Raw genomic sequence first — 23,282 nt, 5'->3', positions numbered from 1 at the left:
CAAGGAAATGGAACAGAATAGAGTCTATGACAGACCTACACATATGTAGACACTTGATCTATGACAGAGGTGGCATTGCTGATCACTGCAGAAAGCACTGGGACAGTAGGGTGTCCACATAGGGAAAAATTAAGTAAACAAAACTGTCGGGCCTTAAACAAAAATCAATTCCTAGTGGATTATATGTAAACATGAAAGGCAAAACTACAAAGCCTTATTACATAGAGGACTACCTTTATGACTTCAAGGTGGAATAGGATGTCTACAACAAGACAAAGAAAACATTAACCATAAAAAAATTTAATACTTCTGATTATTTTAAAAATATGATTTCTGTTCATTAAAAGATACTATGGAGAGACTTCTGGTCTTTGAGGAAAACTACAAAACTCTGATGAAGGTTTTCAAAGAACTAAATAAATGGAAAGACATCCCATGTCCATGGATAGGAAGACTCAATATTGTCAAGATCCTCTCAACTTGATCTGTACAATCAATGAAATCCCAAAAAAAATCCCAGCAAGAATTTTTATGTATATTGACAAACTGATTCTAAAGTTTATATGGAGAGGCCAAAGACTCAGAATAGCTAATAAAATACTGACAGAAAGAACAAAATTGGGGAACTGATGCAACTCAACTTAAAGACTTATTATAAAGCTACAGTGATTGAGACAGTGTAGTATTGGTGGAAAAATAGAAAAACAGATCAGTGGAATACAGTAGAGAGCCCAGATACAGACCTCTGTAAATATAGTCAACTAATCTTTGGCAAAGACAGTCTTTTCAAAAAGTAGTGCTGGAATTATTGAACTTCCAAGTGCAAAAAACAAACAAACAAACAAACAAACAAAACCGAATCTAGACACAGACCTTACAACCATCACAAGAATTAACCAAAATAGATTATTGACCTAAATGCAAAATGCAAAACTATGAAACTCCTAGGAAATAACATAGGAGAAAGGCTAGATGACCTTGGGTATGGTGACAACATTTTAGATACAACACCAAATGCATGATCCATGAAAGCATTAACTGACAAGCTTGACTTCATTAAAATTAAAAACTTCTGCCCTGTGAAAGACCAGTTTGGGAGAGTGACATGTGAAGCCACAGATTGGGAGAAGATGTTTGCAAAAGACATCTGATGAAAGACTATTATCCAAAATATACAAAGAACTTTAAAGTTCAACAATAAGAAAACAAACAACATGACTGAAAGATGGGCCAAAGACCTTCACAGACACCTCAGAAGGAAGATGTGCAGTTAGCAATAAGCATCTGTAAAGACGGTCCACAGCTGTATATCGTCAGGGAAATGGAAATTAAAACAATGAGACACCACTGTACACCCATTACAATGGCCAAAATCCAGGACACTGACAACATCAAATACCGGTAAGGATGTGGAGCAACAGGAACACTCTCATACATTACTGGTGGGGATGCAAAATGGTATAACCGCTTTGGAAGATGGCTGGGCAGTTTCTTACACAGCTAAACATAGTCTCACCATATGATCCAGCTATTGTGCTCCTTGGTACTTATTCAAATGAGTTGAAAACTTACATCCACACACAAATCTGCACGTGATATTTTAGCAGCTTTATGCATAATTGTCAAAAATTGGAAGCAACTGAGATGTCCTTCAGTAGGTAAATGGATAAATAAACTGTAGTATATCCAGACAATGGAATATTATCCAGTGCTAAAAAGAAATGCACTATTAAATTATGAAGAGACAAAGAGGAACTTGAAATGCCTATTACTAAGTGAGAGAAGCCAATCTGTACAGGCTACATACTGTACAATTCCAATCAAACAACATGGTGGAAAAGGCAAAACCATGGTGACAGTAAAAAGACCAGTAGTTGCCAGGGGTTGGGAGCAGGGAGAGAGGGATGAATAGGTGGAGCACAGGGGATTTCGGGGCAGTGAAACTACGCTGTACGATACTGTAACAGTGGATACACGTCATTACACATTCGTCCAAATCCATAGAATGTATAACACCGAGAGTGAGCCCTAATGCAGACTCTGGACTTCGGGTGGTCATGATGCATGGATGTGGCAGCTTCATCAATTCTAACAAATGTTCCACTCTGGCGGGGGTGTTGACATGAGGGGGAAGCGCTGCATGAGCTGGGGCAGGGAGTACAAGGGAAAATCTCTGTGCCTTCCGCTCAGTTTCGCTGTGAACCTAAGACTGCTCTAAAGAAGAAAGTCTATTTTTCAAAAAAGACAGCACGAACGGAGTAAGAAGGCAAGTCCAAGAATTGATCACGTTGGATGATTCTGGTTCCAAAGCTCACTTAACAACTTTGTGATCCTGAGCAAATTACTCAATCTCTTTGAACCCCAGTACATTAACGCATACTAGGATTTATCTTGTAGTTACTTTGAAGATTAAAGATAAGGTAACGCATGGCATCATATGGCACAGTGCAGGGACTCAATATTCAATACATGCATTTTTTGAGGCAGTTCTGAGTCTTCCTTCATCGTACAGTGTCACAGGACCACCGGAGGTCACCGAGTCAGTTACCTTCCCCCCAAACACGACCCCATCCGGTCCTGATGAGCAAGACCCTCCTCCCCTTGACCTCCCTCTACTCCCTATGTCTCCATAGCACGAGGAGGGGGCCACTCAGTCTATGAGAGTCTTGAGGGGCCTACTCCGACCCTCCTGGCGCACTGCTGCAGCAGGAGCCCTCTTCCCCCCGAACCAACAACCTGCCTGACCTCGTTCCCATGTGCAGCCTCTACAGGCAGCTGTGTGCTGAAGGGGGTTGCCAGCCAGAGGCTGAGACAATGTGGATAACGAAGTTGGTCAACGATCAAGGAGCACCACAAACAAGCTCCACGTGGACATATAACAAACGGTCATAAGTCGATCATTTCTCAGTAACAAAAATGAAAAAGAAAGGCCTTGCAAAAATACTGCAAGAGGCACAACTATGACGGACTGTGCTGAGACATCTCTGGTCATTAAGTGCAATTACAGTAATGATGGTTTTCCTGGAGTCTGGAAAACCGGCTCCAAACTGCTCACAGGGACTTGGTTTCCAATCCCTGTGATACCTCACAGATTAGATTCAGACTCTGTACACGCGTTGATGCTGTACAGAGGTTAATTACGACCGTGAATATTCATAATAGTCATGCTACCCTTGAATCTCTGTAAATTACACATGTATCTGGAATGGAAATCATTAGTCTGGGAGACAAGAGACTGGCTTTTTAAGGCTAATAACAGCAACCTGCTTTTCAGGAGGAATTAAATTCCATACCTGTTGTTTAAACAAACCCCATGTTTGAAAATCTCTACAAAACTCTGACAGTTGTCTTTGGATATACGAATGCCTGACTGCCTGTATTATGCAAGACATAAATATAGCCCTTGTTCAGGTATTTTTATGATGATAATTCTAGCATATACATTTGTATCACAAAGATAGTTTGCCATGGTCCAAAATAGATTTTGCCATCTGGATGGGACGAGTCTGGAAATCATGACAAGCAGAAGGGGAGTTGAAAGAGTGGGGACGCTCATTCTAGAGAAGAACTGAGAAATACTGAGAGCTTTGTCCGAAATACGCTAAGGATTGTCACAGCGCGTGGGCGGTGGGCTTTGATCTGAGGGGCTCTGGGGGCAGAGCTAGGACTCAAGGAGAGGCTTTAACACTGGGGAATATTAAGAATGTGATGAATCTCCGCTTGAGAGGGTGAGGGTCCTGTGAGGAAGGAAGCTTAAGTAAAGGCTGGAAGGTGACCTGTCACTGACAGGAGGGCACACACGGGGCCTCTTGGCCCTTGCAGCCCTGACGGTTCTGGAATCTGTGATGGGACGTATGGGTCATAAGAGAGAGTCATTGTGAGCAGGGCTCAGCCGAGTCGTCCCAACAAGGCCCAGCTGCAGGACCTTCGCACATTCTCAACACCTCCCTCCCTGATTTTCCCCAACTGTAACCTGAGGACCAAAATTGTGAAGATTAAACGTGTTTATATGGGTCAGGCACACGGAATGTGCCGAAACAACGCAAGTGCACAGTAAACGCAGCCGTCGCTGTTGGGGATGTTGCCACTTTTATTATTAGCACAGGAAATGGGGACCTAGATACGCACAGATCTGCTGGGTAGCGATCCAGAGCCCTGCCAATCAGGAGTCTGAGCTTTGGGAATCAACATTAGCATCCGCGGTATGAATCCTTTCTAAACTTTAAATAACTACCTTTTTGGAAGGTGCATTCTAGCCACCAAATGACAATGAAGAGGACGACACCGTCGAGCTCCAGACACGCTGAGGGGACAGTACCTTTTCTCTGTCTGCTCCCTGCTGCTGTCCGTGCTGACCCGCGGGCTTTTCACACGCTTTGATGTTTGTCCACAGCCTGTGATTACTTCGCCCACCTAAAATAAAATCACAACACACACTAAGCAGTACATTCGCTCTGAAGTAGCTTCAAAAATACACTCTCTCTCTCTATTATGTATTTTATTTTATTATATATTATATATAATATATATTATTATTACAAAACACATTTTAAATATACTATATACTTTTTAAAATATAAATTTTATTACCTATTTTATTATCTATTTATACATATTTATTATATATATTTTATATACTTTATTTTTAAATAATATATAAAATATGTATTATATATCTTACTGTTATATATATTTTAATGTTAAAACATTTAAATTTTCACTACATATTCCATGAAAGAGTCAGACTTTAAGCCCCTATCTGGGGTATAAGAAACTTAACAATAGTCCCCCCTTATCCATGAGGGTACATTCCAAGACCCCCAGTACATGCCTGAAACCGTGGATAGTTCCAAACCCCACATAACATGTTTTTTTCCTTTATCTCCATACCTATGATGAAGTTTAATTTATAAATTAGGCACAATAAGATAGTAACAATAATTAGTAATAAAATAGAACAATTATAAGGATATGCTGTAATACAAGTTACAATAATTGCATAAGCAAATTGTACAAATTTAATACCTTTTCCATCCTAACTGAGCACTTATCACACTCTGTGGCCATAACTTTTGCAGTATGAGGTACCACAGCAAGACCAGCACAAATTTCTGCCTCCTTCATAATATCATGGAAGGAGATCCGTTCATACAATAGGATTTTTTTCTTTCCTTATTAAGTGTAGAATTTTCAAATTTTTACTTAAAGGAGGCACTTTAAGCCTTCTCTTCGGCATATCCGAATTGCCAGCATGGCTACTCTTGTACTTTGAGGCCATTATTATGTAAAATAAGGGTAACTTGAACCTCAGCACAGTTGATCCCATAACCAAGGCAGCTGCTAAGTGACTAAGGAACCAGCAGGACACGCTGGACAAAAGGGATGATTCACATCCTGGGCCGGGCAGAGCTGGACGGCGCAAGATTTCATCACGCTGCTCAGAACGGCCCACAATTTAAAACTTACGAATTGTTTATTTCTGGAATTTTCCATTTAATATTTTCAGACTGTTGACTGTGGGTAACTGAAACCGAGGAAGGTGAAGCCACGGGTAAAGGGGATTGAGTATCATGAATTGTTACTGTTCACAATAGTCTTACAAAGCCACAAGCTATGCTTCACTTGCCAGAGGCCAAGCAGGGGAACATGGTGAATTAATTCACTTAACAGATATTTTCTGAGCGCCAACCACATGCCAGACATGTTTTTAGGGGTGTTGGGGATACAGGTGTGATGGAGACACTGCCTTGGAGAAGCTCCCAGAGAGTGGGCTATGGAGCTGGGACCATAAACTCTCATCGTCCCAGCTCACTGGACCCCGGCTCCTGCCCCTGTGAAACTGGGAATTAGATACACCTGCGAAGGTCCCTTCCTGGTCTGAAAAATTCTGTAATTCCACTATATATATATATACACACACATATACATATACACACATATATATATATATTTATATTTAATGAAGTATAGTTGATTTACAAAGTTGTGTTACTTCCTGGTGTACAGCATAGTGATTCAGTTATACAAATATATACATATATTCTTTTTCATTATAGGTTGTTACAAGCTATTGAATATAGTTCCCTGTGCTGCACAGTAGGACCTTGTTGTTTATGTATTTTGTATATAGTGGTTTGTATCTGCTAATCTCAAACTCCTAATTTATCCCTACCCCCCTTTCCCCTTTGGTAACTATAAGTCTGTCAGTCTGTCTGTTTTGTAAATAAGTTTACCTGTGTCATTTTTTTTTTAGATTCCACATATAAGTGATATCATATATTTGTCTTTCTCTGTCTTACTTCTCTTAACCACTATTTTTAATCTAAATAAGCTCAGTGCTAAGCATGTTAAGTTCTCAATAAATATAACTGATTGACTTACTGCAACAAACATACAGCAAAGATTATTGAGACCCAGTACCTTCCCTTTGGAAGCTCAAAGACAGAAGAATGTGGGGGGAGGAGAGGAGGCGACTACATGCTGGGCACATGCCTACCCATGCTGGGTGTTTGCAGATTTCCTCTAACCACCTCCCCTTCTCCCAATATTCCAGAGAGACAGGAATTACTTGCAGGCAGAGAGAAATAAATTTAAAACTCCTCTCCTGGTATGCCTTGGTCGACTCACCAAGGTGGGGGGCTTCTGCCCTTTCTTTTCGAGGAAAAGAGAGCTCTGGAGTGGGTGTACACTCCTCTCTATGCCCTAACTGGCTCCTTCTCTCTGGCCAGGAAATGCTTCATCTGCGGGCGGGCTACATCTCACTGGTGGCAAGGGTCACTCCTCCAAAGGCAAGGGCCACCTGCCACCCTTTCTCTGTTCTGCCTGAGACTTCATGTGTCACACAGCCATGAGCAGATTCATGCAGCCGATTAAGGAAAAAGACTAGGCTTGGACTTTGAGTCCAGCCGCCAGTTCTGCTCCCATCTGCTGGTCAGGCAAGCACACTGGACTCATCGTCTGTATTTGGAAAGGGAGTTAGGAGCCCCGGGTTAGCCTCAATCTTCAACTAGACTTTCCAATCCAATCTTTACCAGACCGTTGCACTGGAGTGCTGGGTACTTAGATTAACAGATGTTTCCCATTTGACTAGCAATTCTTGGCTGGATGCTCCACTGGTCAGAACATCAGAAAGCCGAGCCCGTTGCTTATCACATGATGCTTCGACAAATGGACGATGAATGAACACATGAAGCAGTGAATCCTAGTCTGGGGGACCACAGCATCAAACCCAGTGAGATGAGTGCTCTTATTGCCCTGATGAGACAACCCTTCATCTACATGCTGGTACAAGGACCAGTTTTCTATCATATTTTATAAAAATTCAGTCTGTGTATGGATGTTGAGATTGAGTTCAGCCCCTTCCCACAGACCTCATGGGAGGGCCTATGCGTGATGCAGAGAAGAGATCTGCTTAGACACCACCCTTTCAACACTTGTACTGAACATCTGACTGGGAAAATATCTTTAAGCATCACAAATGTCTTGTGATGGTCAGACTTTTGCTGACACTCCAGAAGAGAAGAAAACAATGAATACTGCATGTACCAAACACACCCAATTTCAAGGCTCGAAGAATTCGTTGAGAAACATTTTTTAAAAGGTTTACTCTGCATAACACAAAGCTGTAGAAGAACACCATGGAAGAATCAGCCATCAGTGTGAGGTTTACTGAATAATTAGAGAAGGTGACTCATGGGAAGACTTGCCCGATGAAGCGGGTTTTTATCATCATCAAATACAGTTTGGAGGAAGCTAATTCTAAATACGATTTACTTGCTAGGTTTTAAAGTCTATTTCATGCCAATTTTATTGTTTTCCACTCATTTCTTGCTGGCCAGTGATGTTCTGTTTTCCGCTGTTAGCGTGGTAGGGTAAGCATGTTTAGACTGTTTTAATGTGGAAACTTAACTGTTGTTCTTCCTTTTCTTTAACTGAACTAGTGATAGATACAAAAATTTCCCCCACCTTCCTGGCCTATCCTTAAAGAAACGGAAACACATTTCAATTGCTGTGGATTCCACTTCTGGTTTATTAAGCCACATTAATGTCAAAATGAGGGCAAAAAAATATAGAGTTGAGGAAACTAAACAGAGATGCTCTCCAGTTGAGGGGAGCAGAGAGAGGTGCAGGTGTTAGGGTAAAGGCAACTGACACCTTCCTCCTGGGGTGTCGTGGGGGTGGGGGCAGCAGGGCCTGAGACGCACAGCGGCATGGTACATGGGGCAGTGCTGTCCGGGAATTTTCTGCAGAGATGGAAATGCTCTGTGCTGTCCAACATGGGGCCCCTGAGCATCTGAAATGTGGTTAGTGTAACCAGGGCACTGAAGTTTTCATTTTATTTCAGTTTTAAGTAATTTTAACTTATACTGATGTCAGAAAGATGGGAACATGACCAGAGTGAGCCCCAAACCTACTGTGAGCTGCCCGATTCTTCTTCAGGAATGAAGGATATCCACCCACACCAGTTACCCCTAGTTCACCTGTGGTCCTTGACCACCTGGCCTTTCCAGTTCTGGAACCCTGCGCTCCTTCCCTGACATGCCTGGGGCCCGGAACTCATATGTGAGTGTGAGAAGCCAGAGCCTGTGTTTCAGCCTCTCTGATCAACGTGGGGTGGAAGGCCGCTCCCCTGGCCTGACTCAGGGCAACGCTACAGGACCACGTGTGCTCACGGAGGTGCCGGCTGGGGCCTCTGTCGGCCCGGCATCACAGCTCAACCGCCCCATCTTTTCCCAGTCCTGGCTCCTCCCCTCGCACAGGCTCTGATCCCTAGGCCAACCCCCCCCACCCCCGCTGCCCGCAAGTGTTTTGCTTGCTCGCCTCCATCTCAAGATCTCCTTCCTGGCGTCTTTTTAAATTTTTTTTAATATTTTAATCACATTAAATGAGACCAATGTTAGTTAAAATTCATTAAAATGGCAACCTTGAGCAAGAAAAGCTCGAGTCAACAGCACAAGTTTTGTATTGCTTCATGCTGTGAATGCACTATTAAGAATGGGAGCATATGCATAATTAGTCTCAAAACAGCCCATTTCCAACATTGTGATTTGTCACATAAGAAGCTCAGACAATCAGATTCTCTGTGTTTATGGAAATGCAAATAGAATCATAAATTTGGAACTTTTCTTCACTGGGAATTTGCTGTGTACCAGAATCTAAGTGCATCGCTTATTTTTAAAAGGATATTTTCAGCTCATTTAGTTTCAAAGGTTGTTTTAAGTTTAAAAGTTAGAAGGAATTAAGAAATCAGCTGTCAAAAAATATTACCACCAACGTCCATCTTAACACCAAAAATGATCTTAACACCAATATTGCTATTAATATCAGGAAACACTCTTCTGATAAGAGATCTAATTTTCCCAAGCAGAGAACCGCAGGTTCAGAGTTCCAAGGCACTGAAACAGTAACATTTGGTTTCCCTCTCTACCTGCAGCCCAGGTGCTACTCTTCCTCTAAAAATGATGTTCATTAACGTCAAGCATCTTATTCACTTGCACAAAATGCGTTTAGGGATGACTAATGCAAAAGTTGTAAGGGCCAAACTACGTTGAATAAATTAGATGATGTAGGGCAAATGGTTTCCTGAATCCACAGAAGGAAATGTAATCAGCTACTTGGAAATTCAATTGTGGGATAGGTACAAAGGTACAAATTAACATTTTAAGAGTGTTACATCATTTTAACTCATATACTCATGCAGTTGAAAGTTGAGAGCGAACATGGAGGTAGAAATCCAGTCCCCTCTACTTCAGAATGCAGAAGGCCCTTCAGAGGCTTTCCTGACAGATGATTTTCCAGCCTTGGCCTGAGTGGTACCCTGGGATGGAGCCTCAGTACTTCCTGAGGCAGCAACCTGTGCTGAGACAATCCAAATTCACCTTCACAAAATGTATATGGTTGCCTAACCAGCTGTAAAAGTTACTAATATCAAGAAATCCAGACTATCTACATGAGCTGTGCAAAATTACAGTAAACAGATGTGAGGGACAGAGACGACAGAACTCCTAACTCTTATATTTGGGTTGAACCATAGAAAGTATCAATATCTAACTATTTTTGACCTGGAAAAAAGTGATTTTCCACAGTTTAATTTAATAGTTATTTATACGAAGTTAAATAAGAATAATTAGACAATCACTCCATTTCAGATGAAGAACTTGCTAGTGGTTAGGTTATAAGAGCGAATGAATAAAGAAAATGGAATATAATGGAAGATATATGTGGAGAAAGAAAATATAAACAACTCATGCTTTAACTGTTTCCTGTGAATTTACCCTGGCTTCTTAAATAACAGGACTCATGAGAATCAGAAGTAAATTTCTCCTCTTGGATTTTCATTTTTTTTTATCACGGTTTCAACTATTACCTACGTTTAATCTTCTCAAAGAAATATTTACTGAACATCTATAATGTGCCAAGCCTAGGACTGAATGGTAGGTCTGGAACGACAGATTAAAAAATTATCCCTGATCACATCATGAGGAATAAAGACACACAAGCAATTCAAATACACTGAAGAGAGTGCAACTGATAGAAATATGTGCATAGACCGCTAAAGGAGTGCCAGGGAGGGACGCACACTGGGTGGCATGGGGACCTAGCACCAAAGAGCCTCACGAAGGATGCCAGATTTGACATGAATTTTAAAGAATAAGTAGGAGTTTGCCAGAAGGTGGAGATGATGAGATGGAGAACATGTAGGGAATGACAAACATTCCAGGGAGAGACAGAAAACATAAAGACCAGAAGATCAAGGACCACATAAACCAGTACTGAGTATTAGGCAGACAACAGCTGGAAATAAGGCTGAAGAACAAGGCAGAGGTCAGACCTTGGGAGGCTTCGAGGTGCTTGGACCCTGCACAAGAGCTGATGCGGACTTCTGCCAGCATATTTTTCTCAGTGACAGAGGCATTCATCTCAGTGCAACATTCTCAACGCACCTCCTGTTTTCATTAGCCAAAGTGTGTGATGTTAGCCAAAACACTGTCTTTTGAAAGAAAGTATCTCTTTCCTCACTAGATAAAAATGTAATTTTCTTTCTTTTTCAACTATTCTAGTCAAGTGCCCCCACCCCAAATTCTACTCTAAAAATGCTAACGACATATACTCCTGTTAGGAAACTGTCTAAACGTGTGTAGAGCCCATCACACTGATTGCAAAAACAGGCACATGTAAACCGCTGGCTGATGACGCTGTCCTTTTGGGCTTTCACTCACCCGTAGAGCGTAGGTACGTACACATCCCTCCAGCTGCCCACTGTCTCACAAGGGGCGGGTTTTGGAGTCTGCATTCAAGATCACCAGGTACTTTTACATCCTCTTAAAGAGGGCCTTTGCATGAAGTGAAATCCATTCTCCACAACTGCCCCAGAGTGGAAGAACATGAATATTAACATGAAAATTAAATGGATATTTTCCTTAAAAAGAATTTAACAGTTATTAATTGGCTTTTACCTTCTTCACTCCAAGCCTCTGGAGTATTTTAATGAGGATGTGGCCTGGCATCCTACCTCACAATACGGGTACTGAGCCTGTTGGCCGTCACACCCATTTCTGGCCCCGTATTTGCTCTGCCCTATCCGTTACAGGAGGGTGGAACCCTGCCGGCTACATCATCCAGCCTCCCCTGTCATCTGGCTTCTGGCAGAGCTTGATCAATGGATGGCCCTGGGGAGGCAGGAGGACCAAGAGAGACTGCAGGTGCTGCTCCCACAGTCCCTACGTGTGTGAGCAACTTCTCCAGCAGTGGCAGAGTCTACCCCGTGGCTGCCCAAGATGCCTGCGGTATTTCTGGTCTCTTCCAGGTGACCCTAGTGTGTGGTTCCTGCCTCTGTCCTTGGAGTGGTGGGCACAAGTTGGGTGGTCTTACTCTCCCTTCTTTGGCATCTCAGATCTTCTGCTGCCTGTGTAGTACATCTCCTGAATTCCACTTATAAATTCCTGCATATATTTTCTGTACACATTTCCAATACTTAAGTGTTTCCTGATTTCCCATTAGACCCTTACTGATTTTCTCCACATTCTGAAACCACGAGGTGCTTGTTAAAATACCCATTTCCACATCATCTAATTAGATTATGCAGTGGCCTGGGAATCGAGTGTTTGGAACAAGCTCTCTCCAGGTGATTCTTAGGATCAGGCAAGTTCTGAACACAGTTTTAGCTGAGCCCATGGCTTCTGGGCTTTTCTGGACACAATTCATTTACACAACCCACATTTATCGGATGCCTACAGTATCTGGAATCGTACCAGGAGCCGGGAGGCCACGGTGAACCAGAAAAGCACGGTCACTGCATTGATGAAACATCTTCCCTCATCACTAAAATGATACACTCTGATCTATGGATGAAAGATAGTAATTACATTATGTACACACAGTCATTGAATGGACTGGTTTTGGATATTTAGATTGTTTACAGTGTCTCATAATTATACTACGGTGTCTACCTGTGTACATAAATCGGTATCATATATCCATTTTGTTAGGAGAGAGTACAAATAGAAATAAAATAATTCATATTAGAATTAATCAAAGCTAAAAACTGCATCTTATTATCCAATTAAAAATAATAAGCAAGTGACTGGCTGGGAGAAATACACAAAGACACGTCGTGATGAGGTATGAACAAGGTTATTCGTAAGTAGCTCTGCAGTTTCACTCTACTACTAATATTTATTTGGTACCTAGGAGAAAGGTACTGTTCCAGGCATTGAATGAATCAAGGTCCCCATGGTCATGAACCTTAACACTTAGATGGGGAAGACAAACCATACAAAACTGAACAAACTGGGTCATTTCTTACATTGGTAAATACTATAATAACAATAAGGTAGGTAATATAACTGAGAAAGATGACCAAGGGGATGTGGCTGCCCACGTCAGCTCTGATACTCAGGAGAAGTGCCTGTGGAAAGGTAACACTGGCGCTAAGACCTGCATGATACGGAGGAGACAGGTGTGAAAAGAAAAAGGGGCAGAGTACACTTAGCGGGGACAAAAACAGCCAGTACAAAAGTCCTGGGGTGGGGAGTGAGGCTATCGTGTCCCAAGGAGAGAGAAAGAAGCCAGGTCTGGACTATAACGAGAAGAGGGAAGTGGAAGAAGATGCCAGAAATGCAGGCAGACGCAGCCTGTACCGAGCCTCTCGGGCCACATGGAAATCCGAGTATGACTCCAAGTGCTACAGGAAGGCTTTGGTGGGCGTTAGGCAGAATAAAATGAATGGATTTATGTTTTTAAAATGTAAAATTTTAAATGTGGCTTCTGCATGGAGAAAGAACCATAGGGTGGAAAGCACAGAAGCAGGGAAGGCAGGGCGAGGGCCATCTGGGGTGCTCTGGTTGGGAGACGACACTGGCTTGGACAGGAGTGGAAGACGGCGGTGGTGACAAGTGACTGAATTCAGGGTACATCTGGGCAGTAGCGCCAACAAGATGTAGGCCGTGAGGGTAAGAGGTAAGTCAGCGATGCCTCCTAGTCTTTGCCTTGGCCAGCTGGGTAGATGATAGTGCCATTTTCTGAGACAGGAAAGACCACAGGAGGAGAAGATTTGCAGAAGGAAATCATGGGTTCATTTCGCCATTTTCAATTAGTCATGCCGATTACCAATTTGTTTTTCAGTTGGCAGGTGCACATAAAGGGTCTTTGATTCTAAAGTTGTACAGTTTGCTAATATTTATGTTTTTAATCTTTCAAACAGTGTGTGTTTAATTCCCTTTGTGGTTTAGTAGCATTTTAGGGCAGTATTTTGAATTTCCCAATTTTATTTGTTGGTTTACTCTATTTTAAACCCAATTTTACTTCTATTGACTTGTAATTAAATGTAATTTCTGTAATTTTTTCATTTGAAAATGAAAATGAAGTTTTCATAGGGTTTTGTCTATTATGAACTTTTTAAATGATCTTAATTATATTATTTAAATAATAAATGGTCTTACTTTTTGTTGATCATATCTATTAAAGACAGAAAGTGGTCATAAATCTTCTAAAAGGGCTGATTCTGTTGATTTTCCATATGTTTATAAGAACTTATATTTTATACACTTAAATAATACACAGTCTGATAAATATAAGGCAGTTGGATCTTTATATTATTTTTGTTACTATGGAATAAACTTTGTTCCATTTAATGCCTTTTTACTTTAAATTTTATCACATCTGGTATTAATTTTGTCATCCTACTCTAATTTTGCTTGCATTCAGCCAATATAGCTTTATTTACTCTTTTCTTTATACATTGCCCATGTCTTTTAGATTCCTGCAAACTCGATAGCGTAATTGGTTTTACCTCCATTACTTTCTCAGAGATTTTCTGATTTTTATGATTCCTTCTTCGTGTTTTTGTATTCCATGTATCTGTATTAACTTTTGTTTGGATTTATTTTCTGTAATGTTTTGTAACTTACATATTTTAATTTAATTCTACTCAATTTCCCTAAAAAATATTTACATTAAATGCCGACGTGAATGACGTGTAATATATATTTGGGGGGTTGTGAAACAGAAAGTATTTCTGTTGGTTCTCCCTCCTCACATTTCTCCTGTTTTTACGTTTTAATCTAAGTTTTATAAATCACATAGTTTTCTTTTTGTATCATCTTTCAAGAAAAATAATAACTTCCTGAATCTTTTTGAAACCTTATTCAAAATAGTTACAACTATTTCTATAAGATTATAGACTTACAGACTAATACTTTAGAAAGATGACAGGGTCTCCATAGTGGGGGACTAACGGGTGAGGGGTCTAAAGGGACTGGGGAATGAGAAGCCCTCATTAGGGCTTCAGTTCAAGATAACATAACAGGAAGAGATCATGGCCTCAGTCTTAACTCTGCAAGAGGATATGCCTGGGGTCTCTAACTTAATACAAGTCTTCCTCTTTGCATTTCTAAGAACCTACCACAAATGCCTAGAACATAGAAGGTATTCATTAAAATGTATGGAATATTCAAATGAGTAAAAGAATGAATGAATGAATGAATGAATGAATGGCAACAGATTAGAACTCAGAGAAAAGACCCCTGGAGATGCCTGTTCCTGCCTGTTCTGTCTACTGAGGGGGAAGAGGCAGGTGCAGCTTCCTGCATGCTGGGCCCTGTTGGGGCTGGTCTAACTGGGGGAGAAGAGTTTGGAGGACCATAGAAATTCCCAGAAGCAGTTTCTGAGCCAGCAACATAATTCAAGTCTAAGTTGAAGAATGAGAAGCTACTTAACAAGCGTCTGAGCCTGTTCAAAACCGGGACTTAGAAACTGGGTGGACAAGGGCAGATCTGGGTCCGTGGGGGTGGCGGTCAGTGGACTTAACAAGGAGGAGACAAGAAGAAGGACCCAAGAAACCCGTATCATTTATTTTTCCCCTCCACAGTACTTTGCACAGTGCTTTATTTGTACTAAGTGCTTAATAAATCTTTGATGAATATTTTAAGTGATTAATTAATAATTCACTAATTATCTGAAGTTTTTCAGAAGTTTGCAGAAAGTTTTCCGTATCTGAGTTCTCACACCTTACTTTCCTGTGGTGGCAACATGCTAACTAATTCCCTCAACTGATACTAATAACTTCCATATAATTTATTTATGGATACAGCATGTCTGTCCTTCGCCATCATCTGGCTTAAGTATAGACATTTAACGTCTTCACTCAGGCCTCATAAGTAATTTCTAAAAATGTCTCCACACTCTTTTCTTCATAAAACTTCCAAACTAAGTCAGCTAGATATCAACCTGCATTGATATAAGCCAACTGTTATTTGGAGGGTGGGGGAGTTGGACTGGTTACTGGGTGAATGGTACCCAGCAATGAGGCCCTGCCCTATCATTGAAATAGACAGCAACTGTCTACCAAGCTTTATGTCCACTTCAAAAGAACTGGGGTGCTTGTAAAGTGTCCACATTCTTACGTATTTCTGGTATTTAGATTTATTAGTTAATTATCCATAAGACTGCTGTTGAACACTTAAGTCTACAAACTTCAGATTCTTGGAAAGGAATATTATTAACATAAAACTTCACAATCAATAAGACTGTCTCATTTTCCTCTGGTGTTAGAGGAAGTTAGTATCTATATCCAAATTTACTGACATTTTAACAACTTCATTATTTGTTCTATGCTCTGACTGACTTTACTAAGAAAGGCACATAATCCACTGATCCTGTTAAAAAAAAGATTTTTTTAAAGAAAACAAGCTTTTTTCTCTTGGGAAAAAAGGTAATTAATCTATAATGTTAGAAAATATATAAATTATCATTGGTGCATTATTTTAAAATCTTTAAGCATATAAAAATACCTGCATAAGTCCAACATTTTTGAAGTATATTGTATCTCAAATAGATACATAATTGGCAGCAAACAAAATTTAAATGTTTGAAAAAATGATCAGAAAAATAAGAAGGGTAAGAATACTGGCTTTGATTCAAAAGATACCCAAGCTATCTGAGGAAAAATTTACAGGGAATGGAACAGGAAAACCTAGCATGTTTTATGTTAAATATGCAACTGACGGTTGCATAAGATGGTTACGTGGCTCTGAGATAAAAGGAAAACACGTCTAACTATCAAACGGTTCCTTCAAAATTCTCTTGCGCTTGTAGAGTGCAATTGTGTCTGACAGCTCCCCGAGGAGGGTGATTCACACACACAGCCTAAAACTGAAAACGGTATTTCATTAAGTTAGGACAAACATCACGAACGATAACGATGTTATAAAAGAAAAGAAAACATCCTTTTACAATCTTACTAGAGATCGTCTTGGTGGGAAATGTCCTCCATTTATATGAAAAAGTTCATGATTATTCTTGCTTGTTCTGGGCCAGCAAGAGTTCAGAAGTGCTGGCGAGTCTGTACCACCCCATCCCCTACCCTCCACAACAGGGAGGAGCAGCCGCCAACCAAAAATTCTTAGAGCTTGGTTTACTGTTATCCCAGGTCCATCACCCCTTGGATAGAGTTATTCTTTTATACATATGTATATTTTTTTTTAAATTGAAGTGTAGCCAGTTTACACTGTTGTGTCAATTTCTGGTGTGCAGCACAGTGCTTCAGTCATACATGAACATACATATATTTGGTTTCATATTCTTTTTCACTGTAAGTTACTATATTGAATATAGTCCCTTGTGCTATACAGTATGAACTTGCTGTTTATCTATTTTATACACATTAGTTAGTAGAGTTATTCTGAAGTCTGGGTTTTGCACCAGCTCCTGGAGCTCTCCCACTAGATTCATGGCTTAAAAGGGCACTTTCCCACGGCCGCCTGCGTTTCCCCACTTCCTGACCGGCATTCCCTCATTTCTCAAATAAACTACTAGACCCATATACCTATGCTAGGTTCCACTTCTGGGAGGCCACAAATTCAAAAAGCATTTTACAGTTCAAATGTGGGTCTGTCTCACAACATGATAGCTACAGTGACCAAGGGACTCAACCATCCCTCAGGGAGAAAGAGCAGGAACCTGGCATAAGCAGATTCCAAACCACTGACTGGGCTCCTACTGGGATCCCACTCATGTCTCCGTGAGTACCTAGCTTAATTATGGCTGTGTGCTGGGTACTTATGAAAAAACAAAAAACTAGGGAGGAGGGTATAGCTCAGTGGTTAGAGTACATGCTTAGCATGCACAAGGTCATGGGTTCAATCCCCAGTACCTCCATTAAATGATGAAACACCTTGTAATGGCCTATAATGAAAAATAAAATGAATATATATACACACACACACATACACACACACACACACACACACACACACACACACATATACACATAGAGCTGAATCACTATGCTGTACACCAGAAACTAACATAGCCTTGTAAATTGACTCTACTTCAACTAAAAGAAAAATGAGAAACAATATATAATGCATGATACAAAAAAATAAACATAAAAATGGAGGGACTGATTAATGGTGTAAAAAGCTGCTGCAAGGTCCGATGAGTAGAGGATGGGGGCTGGCTGCTGGACTGAGTCACGCAGAGAGGACTGGAGAGCTCAAAAAGAGATGTTCCCATGGACGGGGGCTTGGCGCACAGGGGAGTACCTAGCTGGAGTTGGTGTTAGAGATTATGAGAAAAGAACTGGGAGACCAAATACAGATGTTTGCTTTAAGAGTTTTGCTGTGAAGCGGGTCCGGGCAATAAGGAGAGAGGAATGTTTTTATTTTGTGTTTTTATGTTGAAGAGGGGAGACATTTCAGCATGTTTTCTCATATAAGACGTACAGAGGGGAAACTCAGAGAAGCAGCAGAGAGAAGAGAGATCTGTCAGAGGGAAAAAATGGTCTTCAAAGGCAAGTGGAAACAGGATCTGACACACATCTGGAGACTTTGGATAGATCACAGACAGTGTGTTCACAGAATCAGGGCGGCCAAGGAGGCCGAACTGAGCGAGGAAAGATATGATGGCTAGAGTATGTGGAAATCATCTTTTGATGCTTCTATTTTTTTCAGTGTTGGAAGTTTTAGGAATGAGCCAAGGATGAGAAATAATGTTCTAGAAGAGTGTAAGTGGGAATAGACCAGGAAAACCCAGTGAAATGACCAGGCAGCCCTCATTGCAGACACACTTGAACAGAGAATAAAAATGAGTGTATGTTGGGCACATTGCAAGGATATTCAAGTAGAGAGAAAGCACTGAGAAAGACATGTCCAACTGATAAGGGGAAGGGAGTCTGAGACTGTTTTTTAGAATCAAGGTCTGTAACATTGACCTTAATATGTGACCTTCACCTACTGCACTCAATATAGCAGACTCCAGCAAGATGTTCACCAACTGAAGCTGTAAATATATTCTGCTGTTCAGTTCAGATGCCAACTTCTTTAATCTCAGTTAATTATTCTGGAAGAACACCCAAAGGAAATAAATCATGAAGCATATTCTTGGAGTGCTCCTGTAACTTGTCAATTGAGAATCTTAGATGGGAGTTTAATTTAATGACTTGATGCAAGCTTCTCCGTGAATGCAAAACTTCGGATAAATCTTGTTAAGTTGGGCTGTGATGAGATCATGTGCCAAATATCCCCAGGCTGCTGAGGATAAGATTGTTTATGGACGTATCACTTAGTCTGGCCACACATTTAAGAAAAAATAAACTGAAGGCAGAGCAGAAACTCTCAGAAAATATGATGGGGAATAATCCTACACAGAATAGGAACTAAAATCATGCACACAGTAACTTCTAAATAAACTATAAGAACTACGTAGCAGCTATAGAGAGAAAACTACAAAACAAAATTTCTGAGGGACATAAAATAAAAATGATAAATGGGAACATTATTGTTTTAATTATGTAAATATATCAGCTCACTCCTAGAACAATCTATAAATTCAATGCAATCTCAATAATAAAAATATGTATTAAAAGAAATATTAACTTGATAATATTAATGACTAGTAATGAATAGCATCAATTAACAGTAACATTAATGCAGTGTACATCATGTCCCAAGTGCTCTTCCAGGTGCTTTGCATATTAATTTATATAATCCTCAAAACAACCTTCTGAGGTGTGAATGATTATTAATACCACTTTATGGACAAGGAGTCTGAGGCAAGGAGAGATTAATCATTAGCTCAAGGTGACACAGCTGCTGAGAGAAGTATCCGGATTTAACCCAGGTTCTCTGGCTCCAGAGCCCATTCCTTTAATCATTTCTTTTACTGCTTCTAAATGGTAACAGCACTAAAAATTCAAATGGCATTTTTAGAGGCAGAATTTAATAAAATTATCTGAAAAGTTAACCTGGAATAATACACATGGAAAAATAATGAGGAAATGGTTGAGAAGGAGGGAGAGTAATTAGAGGAGATTCGTGTTCTACATATTAAAATGTATTTTAATGATGCATTTAAAGTATTCACTCATTTGGCAAGAATTTATTAAACCCCTACTCTTTGCCAGGCTCTGTTCTAGGTGCCAGTGACACAACAGTGACAAAGGCAGACAAGAGTCCCTATTCTCATGAAGCTTAAATTCTTGATGAGGAGACAAAGAAATAAACAAATATACAGACTGTCCGGTGGTGATACATTTCATGAAGAAAAATACAGTAAGAATAGGGGACAGAGAAAACTGAAGTAGGGAAGGGGAAACTTTTAAAATATGGAAGTCATGAAAAGATCCCATTGGTAAAATAACACTTGAAAAGAAACAAGAAAGAAGGGAGAGAGCAAACCATGAGGATATCTGGGGGAAGGGCATTCCAGCAGAGGGAACAGCAAGTGCAAAGGCCCTGGGGTAGGAGGTAGCTTGTCATATCTGTGAAATAGCAAGGAGGTCAAGGTGGCTGGAATGATCAGAACGTAAAGTGCTAGAAAATAACGTCAAAGGGTAATGGCAGGAGGAGGTTATCAGGGAATTTGCTTTTAACTCTGAATGACTAGAAAACATGACTTTGTCTGATTTGCGTATATTATAAAATGATCATCTGGCTGCTGTGTTGAAAAAATGATTAATAACTCTTTTCCAAAGAAGAGTGAGTCTCCAAAGAAGAAGATGACACCTGTGGGGCCATGTTTCTCGGCTGGATAAATCTAATGTACTAAAACGCTGCAGGCGCTGGAGAATGAGACTCTGGATCCTGCTTCCAAAAGCTGAGACTAATGAATAAAGCAGCGCTGAAAGCAAGAGAGAAAGGCCACTAAGCTGTGGAGCAGGACTGAGAAATCCTCATGAAATGCAGAATGTTTCCTACTCCTCTATTACCCGGGCAGTTGATCTCCTGTTCCTGAATGCCACTTTCTGAGAAAGCCAGGGTACCTCTCCATCCACTACCCCACTCGCCACTTCTAGCCAAGACATCAGCCCTTGAAATCATGATGGAGGAGGTACAGTAGGAGGCGGTACTCTGGGAGACGTGGTACCCACAAGTTAACAGATAAAGATGGCAGAGGGAGACAGGAATTCTGGCAGCACGGTAGGGATTGCCCACGGATGACAGCCCTGGTGGCAGACGCTGGGAAGCATCTGGTGATGCAGGGCTAGCACGAGCTGAGAGCCTCTCGGGCTACGTTGCTGAGCTGGGAGAACCCCCTGGCACGGCAGCAGCAGACTACTCAGCTGTGCCCCCCTGTGACAGGGAACAGGCTTGATGGAACGTGCCTGTTTATCAGCACCCAGCTGACAGATCCAGCCTCGTTCAGGGGTAGGGAAGGGAAAACTGACAATCTGACATCTATGGCAAAATGCTGAATCAAGTGTCTAACGAGAAATATTTGAGCATTTTATGGATTCCGTGACACATTTTGTGTCCTTGAAATATGTATACAAAGTTCATCATTGAATTTTTGCAAATTAATGCAATAGAATCATCCCAGCACAGACAAAACCAAATAAGTTAGCTCTTCACAAGTATTTTTTTTTTTACGAGGAACAACTACACAGCAAATTTGATTTATTTTCCTTAATTTAGAGTAACCAAGCATCATAAACTACTAAGGACTGTATTTGATATTTCTTGAAGCACTACTCACTTACTATACCGACAGCACCGTTCGATGAATGCATCAAAAGTATACCTAAGTGTCTACATGATTTTTACAATATGTGCCCTAAAATTCCAAGAAGATGCCTCAGTTACTGTAATGTCAGCAGACCTGGACAACTCCACAGCAAGGGAGAAGCCAAGACACACAAAACCACTCAGTGGATCAAACTTCAGTACTTCCACTCTTTCAATCAACAGGAATCATGAAGATGTTAATTTTCAGGAATACATGTTTTTAATAGTAGGCATTAGTGAAGTCAGAATTCCATTTTTTAACTTCTGATGATTTTCTCAGAAAAAGTGTTTGTTCTTTGAGCTTTATAGCCCTTGCACATACCTAACTCATGAATGAAAAACAACTATTCTGGGCAAGAAGTTATTCTCCAAAGATTGATTTTACTAACTAGCAGCTACTTTTTAGAAGGAATAATGATAGAGGTATAGAAAAGGAATGATAGAAGGAAGTAGCAGTTAGTAATTTAATAATGATTTTAAAGGGATAATGGTAGAGACAGCTTAAACACCATGTTGCTGTAACACAGCCGTCTCAGATCTTAGAAAGTCTGTATCTCAAAGGAAAAAATTTATTCAGTTTATTATTGAGGGAAAAAAGGACCATTCTGATTCTCTCTATGCAAATTATCTTCAAGCAAGCACTTTTGAAACGCTTTTTCATTACTAAGCTTTTTTTTTTATATATATTTTTCATGTGTATTTAATGTGAAAAATTTAAACAGATATAAAAACAAAAAGGATAATGGAAACAGAATGCTGTATTTACGTAAAAGATTCCTAAGTATTGACAGAAGAGGACTCCTGATCCACTGCCCAGCAGCCTGTAACAGGTACACAAACCTTATGTCTTGATTTCCTTTTAGAAACAGCAGTTACCATTTAATCTGGCTTTTCAGTTAGACTGGAAATTAAAAAAAAAAAAAAAAAGAAGAAATAAGAAAGAAGGAAGAAGGAGAAGAAAAGAATGCTGATCACAGTGGCATTCAAATGTCTCTATCAAAACACTGTGGTAATTGAGTTACTGCTTAGATTTCCCTCTAGGATATTCTAATTAGCACAGAAGCACTGCCGTAATTTGTTGCAGTCAACAAGGACAATGCGACTCTTACAGTGTGTTTGTTGTTTTATTGCTTGACAACAAATTGTGTTTGCTGTTTTATTGCCTCAGAGTGAAAATACATAATTGATTACCCATAATCAATCTGTTACAAAACTGGCTTTAGGAAAATGAAGGATTATTAATCACTATAGAAACCTTACCGGCTAATCAAGTTTTTACTCTGTGTGTCCCACCCTCCTTCTCTTCCTCACAAAGAGAACCATTTTGACTGGCTTAGCTTCCTTCCCCTTTGAAACCTGAGTGACTTGGGCAAAGGTGACTCTCTACCCCTAGCTCATGGGATGGGATAATAGTAACCAAATATAAAAGAAACTGAAAAACTGCTATCATCTCTTTGGCCAGAGATTGGCTCCATTGTCCAGGGTTCAGGTAATTAAGGCTTGATGGCCTCTTTCAGCTAAACTGGCCAAACCAGTCCAGACGAACTTGGATCCCATGGTGGTGGGGAGGGCCTCTCTGTGTGTCTTGCTCTGATTCTCCGTCTTGCCATCTTTGTGTGGTAAGAACAAGAAGGCACGTCACCCCAGCTGCTGCTAGTGCTCCTGTCAGGAAGGAAGCTGACCTGAGGACAAGGCTAACATATCAGAAAGGCCCTGGCCCTCCCTGCTGGGCCCTCCCCACCTTCCCGATTCTTGCTTCGAGAGTTCAAACACTTCTTTATG

At 40.6% G+C, this 23,282-nt stretch overlaps 1 protein-coding gene across 2 annotated transcripts in view; it reads right to left on the bottom strand.

Moving 5' to 3' along the window:
• The window catches only part of LRRC6 (leucine rich repeat containing 6), a 55,750-nt gene that overhangs the window by 4,396 nt on the left and 28,072 nt on the right, over positions 1-23,282 (bottom strand). For both annotated transcript variants that reach the window (XR_004315131.1, XM_032467768.1), the window contains exon 11: positions 4,319-4,413. Coding sequence is in view for 1 of the 2 variants with exons in the window: in XM_032467768.1 (XP_032323659.1) it covers positions 4,319-4,413 (95 nt within the window). In the remaining variant the exon portion in view is untranslated. The remainder of the gene's footprint in view (positions 1-4,318; positions 4,414-23,282) is intronic.

This window comes from Camelus ferus, chromosome 25 (genome assembly GCF_009834535.1).
Source record: "Camelus ferus isolate YT-003-E chromosome 25, BCGSAC_Cfer_1.0, whole genome shotgun sequence".
NCBI lineage: Eukaryota > Metazoa > Chordata > Mammalia > Artiodactyla > Camelidae > Camelus > Camelus ferus.
This window is presented reverse-complemented; position numbering and strand designations above follow the sequence as displayed.